Genomic DNA, 8,567 nt, shown 5'->3' on the forward strand with positions numbered 1-8,567 from the left:
CGCACCCAGGCTATCATTTTTTTTGTAAATTTCATCACAAGACGTGGTGACGGAACACTCAGGCTATCATTTTTTTTGTAAATTTCATCACAAGACGTGGTGACGGAACACTCAAGTTTGTTCAGTTTATTTTTGTGCCGTCAACATCATCTAGAGGACAACACAATACACTCATTTACATGTACACCTGAGTGATGTAAGGTGAGTCGTGAAGTGCATTTTCCAAGGGCGCAAGATCGGTGGCATGGCAGGGTTCAAACCCGGGACCTATTGGTTCCGAGACGAACACTCTATCGTTTTTATACGCCACACGACCCCACATCCACCCAGGCTATTGTGGGAAGGAAGCCCAGGTTTGTTGATGTAAAGAGAAAGGTTTCTTCCCATGACCTAGGCCATAGTTATGCGAACCATCTGTAACAGGAAGCCTTCTCTCCCATAAACCACTAGCATTGACGGACATCCGATGTCATCATCGTGCTGCATTGTGTCATCTCTCATCTCCAAGCAGACGTTGAGTTGACAGATGGTTATGTTCTTTGACTGGGAAGGTTTCTGTTATCGAAGCCGGTGGTCAGAAAAATCTGCTTGGAGATTAGTTACCTTCATGAGAGACAAAGAAGTTAATAAATGGTTTTTATTGTCCAAACAGTACCCGTGCATTCGCAGCCTTTATACGGCTGAATTGATGCAGGGTATTACATAATGAAGACAAATCACAACAATCAAATAATACACATGGCACATATTTGAATTTGTTCCACAAATTTTTGTGGAACTCTCGCAAGGGTCTATACGGCAGCCATTCGGCGCCAGTTGACCTCAATACGACTTTCCCTAACCGAAGTCAGGTACCCATTCACACCTGGGTGGAGTGAGGAAATTCGTGTAAAGTGCCTTTCCCAAGGGCGCAACGTCGGGGCTCATGTTCAGACATGCCCCGGGTACGACTCGGAATCGAACCCGGGTCTCCCGGTTCACAGTCGATTGCTCTAACCACTACACCACCAGACGCCACACTGAAGGTTCAGAAAGTTTAGAAGGATCAAGTGGCCAGAATGTATTTCTTTAGAATGATGAAATAATTTCTAGGATCCTGCATGTGTCGCATGATGTTGTGAAACAGTAAAAACGGTAGCCTAGTATTAACTAGTAAAAACATCCTCCGTAGCTGTCCGTGGTAGGCAGCGATGTAGAAGAGAGTTAGCAGTATTAAAGGCTACAACAAGTAATTTTTATCCGATGGCATCAGCGCGCATTGATTTTTGCCTTATTTTGGAAACAAAAGATCTGTTGCCCTCTGACAGTGAGAAATGGATGTTATGATAGTTGGCAGTAAACTTATATACAATATATGTATCATTTCTTGTTTAACAAGAATTATGATGTCAAAACTTGAAAATGCAGGAATCTTGTGTTTTTGGCCCACCTTGTTTTTTTCGCAAAATCGCATTAGATTTCGAGTTTGCGATGATGTCATCCATAAAATTTACATGCTGTGGCCTAGCCACGGAGGACAGTACATGTATTGAAGTTAGATTAGTACAGTTAGTTATTAAGTGTTATTTGCCATACATTGTATCCAATGCAATTGTTACCCGTTCTTGGTAATTTGGCAATCGAAGCCTCCACTGTGTCTGGGCCAAGAGTATACACTATAATAGTACGTTCTTGAGCGGAAAGAATGCCCGGGGTAGTTTGTACTACCGGATTACACAGGGATGAGTGGATGTGGTACGGCTTTTTGTTAGGAGGTCGTTCCGGTCGTCAAATGTAGTGGAAAATCTGTCACTTCATTTGCTGTTTATACACAACTATTGATAAAGACTGCCTCTCTCTAGCCCTGGCACTAGCGTGGTATCCAGTCTTACGTGATTGGGGGTATTGGGGTGTTCGGGCAGGCTGTGTCTTCGGGGGCTCTAATAGCTTCCCCCGCCCAGTGCAAGCCAAGTTTACAGGCCGCTAGCCGTTTCTTTCGGCAGCCAGAAGCCTTTCGCCCGCAGACCTAAGTTACCGCTGCGGTGGCATTGAGCCCGTGGGGAGGTTTCGGCCCTGCAACTCGTTGTAGGGCCAGCCACACTCCCCCCGGGCCAGACTCCCCCGTAGCGTGGCAAAATAAAAATGGTAAAAAATGATAAAAAATGGTAAAAAATGTTTTAAAAAATGGTAAAAAATGATAAAAAATGATAAAAAATGATAAAAAATGATAAAAAATGATAAAAAATGATAAAAATAATAAAAAGGATAAAAATGATAAAAATGATAAAAATGATAAAAGTGATAAAAATGATAAAAGTGATAAAAGTGATAAAAGTGATAAAAATGATAAAAATGATAAAAGTGATAAAAATGATAAAAATAATAAAAATAATAAAGATGATAAAAATAATAAAATAATAAAAATAATAAAAATAATTTTATGATAATAATTTTATGATAATAATTTTATGATACTAATTTTATGATAATAACTTCATAATAATAACTTTATGATAATAACTTCATAATAATAACTTTATAATAGTAATAATAACTTTATTGCGCAACAGCTGTACAGGGTACAAAGTATGGCATCTACTAACTTAAGTAAGTACATATCAACTACATTTTCATAAGGCTAACCTAACTAATACAAAAGTGGGTGGCTAGTATGGTATAGGTATCAACTTACACAATCGTTGAAGGAGTCTTTAATATATATCCCTGTGTATAACATGTAGGGGTTGTCACAAATCTTGCAAATAGATACAGTCTGTCCAATTTGTTACTGTTTTACAGCCACCAAAAGATCTTCTTGGAGATTATTAGATACATCGGTAGTTTTCCGGGCAACCGGGCAATACATGTCCAGTCATTATTGATATCATTACAGACAGGCAAACACCCTACCTTGTAAAAGGGCTATTTATTTTCCTGTGTAGCGTTTCTAATTAGGTCCGTTATATTGATATTGTCTCCCCCTGGAGATTCTGAGTCCATGAGAGTTGGTATTTGGTGCGCAGGGAGAAAACATTAATAACATTTGGTCCCGGCACTTTGACAGCCTTTTTGACAGAACGATAACTCACTGAATGTAATCAAATTTCGCGCCTACATCAGAGCGGTATAATTCTTCACTAGGGAGTATTTTTGTCGCTTGTTATTAGATATAACATGGTATAAAATCAATTTTAATGGTATCAATGCATTACATATTCTAAAACCTTTTGGCATCGGTTGTCCCTTAATAATTTCAGTGAAAATGGATTTTTCACTAGTGCACGTGACGGAATAAGATCATGTTCTCAAATTTCGATTTGATATGATATTGACTTCTTAGAAAGACTTAACTTAGAGATGATGAGAAAGACTTACTATAGATGTATACTATCATTGGGGACATGGTCTTTGGTTCTAAGACGTCTAGTCACTCTTGCTATATGTTCATAATAACGTTAACGTTTATGTTTTTATAGATTAATTTGCTTTCAAGCAATTCTAGATATTTTTGCACGGATAGCATATAGTATATCTCTGACAGTTGGATCCAGACGAATGGTTCATTTTCTAGACCTGTACGACCGTCTAGAAATAGTGTTGGTCTTAACAGTGCCATAGCCAGGTCTTTTTAGCACAGGGGCCCCTATGCTATGATTTTGACCCCCTATGCTATAATTTTGACCCCTATGCTAAGTTAGGGGTGTTTTGGGAGGGAGAACCTTCATAAATATTGCAAAAAATGAAAATATAACTTTAGAATGATGAAGCTATACCAAAGGGTAAAAACTTCACAAAATCTGTTCCACATTAAATAAGAAATAGTGTCTTAGGGGGTTATGTGTTTCAAAATTTTTCGGCTCAATGCGCGATTTGTGCCACGAAAGTTGCTCTTCTGTACCTGACCCCTATGCTATAAAAATCCTGGCTAGAACACTGCTAAACATGATTTGAACCTAGATCTGTCTTTCGTGCCCTCTTGGCAGTGGCAGACGGGGGTGAATACGAGGAAACAGGATACCTCACCCACGCCATGTGGAAAGGATGTGCGCTTTCACTAAAAAGTTGAACTACGGAACACTTCTGTCAACAGAGGCTAAACTAGCCTGGTATCCAGTCTGATTCGTGGTCGGGGCCGCAAGAGCTCTGTCCCGCCCACCTCACATAGGTTTCCCGGTGTGTATTTCACGAGAGATTGATTAACCCTCCACGAGTTGGGGGAAACCAAATCCCCAAGCATACTGTCTCTTATTAGCGTAACACTCCTACCGGGACGGCCTGTTGCACTGGGCGGAGGAAGGTATTAGAGCCCCCGAAGACACAGCCTGCCTGAACACCCCAACCCCAATCACCTAAGACTGGATAGCAGGCTAAGGCTAACCTGGCTCAGACCGGTATTGTGTGTGATTATTTTCCTATTGTCCCAAAAATGTCCCAAAGTGTCTTTTTAATTGTCCCAGCCTAAAATGTTTTAGTCAGTGGCCATTGGACCACCTTTAATTTCGGGCCCTGTACACATAGCCTGATGACCTTTCTCTATGGACCGACGTTTTACCAGCCTCTCGGCACCCTAGAGATACCGACCGAGCATGCAATACTAGCCTGCTTGCCAAGCCACGTTTTCATTACACACGGCAGCATCGTGCGTACGTCTGTGTGGATGTAATGGTTGGAAGAGGATGTTAACCCCGCTTCCTTCCTACTACTACCATATCAAAGCCTGGATGCCAGCATGACTGCCCGTTTTCAACTGGGGTATAACAACATCAAAAAGGGAGGAAAACTAGACGGGAGAGACAAGAGCTTTCCCTTAAATATTTTGGGCAAATATTTTTTAACGTAAGGCCATGTTGATTTGATTATATGGATGACATCCGCGCGCGCATGAATTTTCGGCCGTTTCCAAAAAAAAAAAAATTCAACCATACTGTAAATCGTACAAAACAGTTACAAAATGAGCAAAAATATACCATAAGTTACAAAAAAAAACTATACCAATGTCGTAGAATGCCAAAATCAAACGAAAAAAGACGAAATTGTAAAGAAATGAACTTGAAGACTAGATTATTCGCCAAACCATATTCTGTGCCATTTGCTCAACCCTCATGACCACGTAGATTTCATAATGAAAAGAACTTTTTTTTTTTGCAAATTTTTTTTTTATTCGCACGCGCGCATCAGTTTTGGGGCTCCCGGAGGATGTCATCCATATAATCAAATCAACATGGCCTAAGAGTAAGACAGGTTACTGTCCGAGTGCTCCCACCAACCCACTCCTGCCTACTTGACTGCCAGATTGTTGTGACAGGCCAGTTTCTCAGCTTCTCAGTTAAATCTAAATTGAAGGGTGTCTATGGTAAATTTGACTTGGTGACATCAAGTTGGCCCTGGCAACATTCTGGCAACTAAGCCAAAGGAAATGTAAAGTTTCGACCGAATCAAATTTCCGGCCTAATTTCCTTTTTGGGTTGCAACTGTTGCAACTTCAGGAGGGGGAGAAGCATATATATGTCCATATATGTCCATATGGGATATATATCGTCCATACCTCGAACTATAAGTATGAATACTTTATAGCAGGAGTACGCTGACACATATTGTCGTTCTACGCGACTCATCGCTTCTGCCAAGGAAGGAGCAAAATGCCGTCATGGTAGAAATACGTACAACTCTTCCTGATTCTTTTTTTTTTTCAGTACTTTACATGATTTTATTCACGAGCCCCACCCAGTGGTAGTTAATGTACTGCCCCCTTCATGACGCATCTGGTGACGTCAGAGTAAGGTACCCGCGCGGCAGGTGCCCGGATGTAGGTAGACATCGTCCCCTGCCTGGTCCTGACAAATGTCGGACTTGGAGAGGACTGCAAACTTGACAGTTTGCGGGCTGCGGTCCCAATAACGGTAGTGTTTGTACAATACACTCGGGTAGTGATTGATTTTCACACACAGTTACAGGAGAGGTACACATGCAGAACTCGAAATCAAAGATAGTCCAATGGCCTGACTGACCACTAAAATGTAGGCTGGGACAACTAAAAAGACATTTTGGGACATTTTTCAGACAATAGAAAAATAATCAACATCAGAATATGTCAGCCCTTCTTTTGTTTATCAGTAGCCTGGGTTCCGAACCCATAGCACACTGGACACAAAGTATCTCACTGAGATATTTTGTGTCCTGTGTGATTGGGTTTGGAACCCAGGCTAGTTTATCAGGCACACGTCCTGGATTTTGGATACGGAAAAGTCCCCCAGAATTTCCAATCTACTTCTACTTCAAGTTGAAGTCATATAATACTACCCAAACAACAGGTTGGGATAGTTCATCCTCACTTTGGGAAAATAGAAATTTATTTTGGGGACGGTGCTGGGACAATAGGAAGAAAAGTTAATTTCGAGGCCTGACATGTATGTAGTTGTTATGAACTGAGAAGTATACTTGCTTGTGAAGAATAGGCACTCTCAGTCATCAGAGAGCCACGTGGGCAACCTCTATTATCCCAAACTTTCACACATATACTAATGAAAAAAAAAACTACTCTCCTCTTAACATCCGAAAACCCACAAATTACAGAAAAAGTGGGATCCTTTGTCTTCCCCTGTCTTCAAAAAAGAAGTCAAACCCAGTAGTTTTTACTAGTAGTTTCTTAGTAGTTATCAGTAGTGTGTACTAATTGTCTGTTTTGATACCAAATATTTCTTCTGTTCCCGCAATTAGCCCACGGGCAAGAATTTGCAATAAACAATTATTAATTATTATATATTGTTGGACGCTCACGAAAACAATTTCTTATGTAGGAGTCAAATGAACTATTACGACAATTGTCCTTCGAGCAGAGGGACCATCTGCTTAATCTCAAAGCAGATGTTGGATGTTTGACTCCCCGTTTATATGATAAATCAAATATCTCCCTCAACCGTAGCGATTTTTCCGTCCAAACGATTCAAACTCTGAGTCAGATTTGAGACTAAAACTTTAGTAAAAGACAGGAACGTGCCAGCATTTTCTTAATTGCCGTTAGTCGCCCATACCACGTCAGACTTTCAAAATGATTCCGTTTGCAGACGAAACACTAACGTATGAGATCGTCCCTTGGCAGGATGTCCCAGTGAGTGTTACATGACATCCTGATGTACGTCCCACTAGAACCAAATGTCTTTAGGTGTAGGATACTACATCCATTTGCTGCTCTTAAGCTTATGAGCCCAGGTGGAAAATATGCCCGCGGAACCTTTTTATGGAATTTCATACTTGTGGTATTTGAAAGTTCAGTGAAGGTAAACATCATTAAACATAATATATTCAAATGAGGACCTCATTTTCATAATTTATGAGGAAATTCTAGAATGGCATTTTTTGTTAATATAAGACTGTCTTTTGGTTGAGAATATGATAAATTGATATAATTCATGAAAATGAGGATCCTATTTGCTAAATCAGGGGGTAATCTGTAATTTGTCAGTCATAAAGATTAACTCATTTGGCGAAGGTATGAGATCGGGGAACTCTAGTTTTTGTTATTTTTCACACTTAGCTGCATGAAAAAAAATCACCAGGGTAATAATGGCTTACATCTCGAAGACGCTTAGTATATCATGTTTCTAAAAAATGAGGAAAAAAAAGTTACCCTTTTCTCCGATGACCCAGACATACCCATAACGCATATAGAACGGACCATCCCGGTGATCAGGCGAAAAGCCTACGCTACAATCGACGCGGACTAATACCAGGAAGTCTTTGCTGAACCACCAACATTACGCCACCTATAAATGCTACAATACACAGTTTTTATTAAATATATGAACACTGCTATAACGATGCCAGGAAAATCGAAACAAAGTAATGCCTCTGACAGTTTACTGCGCACGGAGATTTAAAGTCCGGAACATTAAACATTACTTTATTGAACATTATTTAACATAATTTAATTCAAATCAGGACCTCATTTGCATAATTTATGAGGAAATGTTAGAATAGCCTTTTTTTGTTAAGATAAGACTGGGTTAGCCAGTCTTGTTGGGCGTCGGCGTTATTTTTTCTCTGGGCGACGCGAGTAATATGCGGCCGCGAGGGACGATTTGCTGTCAAGGGAGTTTTGCCACGGAGAGAAGGAGCGCGGAGAGAAGACTGGGTGGAGAATATGATCAACTGATATAATTCATGCAATTGAGGCTCTAAGTCTTATTTTGCAAAATAAACTGATATAATTCATGAAATTGAGGCTCTTTTTGTAAAATCATTGAGAAAAATGTATAATTCGCCAGTCAGAAGCCCTAAGGGTTAACATCGTTTGGCATCTTTTCTTATTTTTCCCGTGTGCTTACAGACCAACCAGTGGTGGACCAGAGCTCAATTCACGCGGAAAATCTCGTGCAGCGCGAGAACGGGAGCTGGACCCTCCTTGTCAACGTCACCTGGGACAGGCCCAACGGTCGGTTACTCTAATTTTTAATTTTTTTTAAAATCTGAATTTTGGAAAAGGAAAGGTATCTTGGGTTCATATGTTGACGTAATGATGACATTTCATTTCGTTGCATCACTGTCCCTCTCTCCCTCTTTCTCTCCCTCCCTCTCCCCTCTCTCTCTTT

At 40.4% G+C, this 8,567-nt stretch overlaps 1 protein-coding gene across 1 annotated transcript in view; it reads left to right on the plus strand.

Annotated features, from left to right (window-relative positions):
- Positions 1-8,567, plus strand: part of LOC109462486 (insulin-like peptide receptor) — a 30,471-nt gene that overhangs the window by 4,898 nt on the left and 17,006 nt on the right. Inside the window, exon 2 of the mRNA XM_019759043.1 lies at positions 8,306-8,410. Within this exon, the coding sequence (XP_019614602.1) occupies positions 8,306-8,410 (105 nt within the window). The remainder of the gene's footprint in view (positions 1-8,305; positions 8,411-8,567) is intronic.

This window comes from Branchiostoma belcheri, unplaced genomic scaffold (assembly GCF_001625305.1).
Source record: "Branchiostoma belcheri isolate BF01 breed outbred unplaced genomic scaffold, Haploidv18h27 scaffold117, whole genome shotgun sequence".
In the NCBI taxonomy this organism is placed as follows: domain Eukaryota; kingdom Metazoa; phylum Chordata; class Leptocardii; order Amphioxiformes; family Branchiostomatidae; genus Branchiostoma; species Branchiostoma belcheri.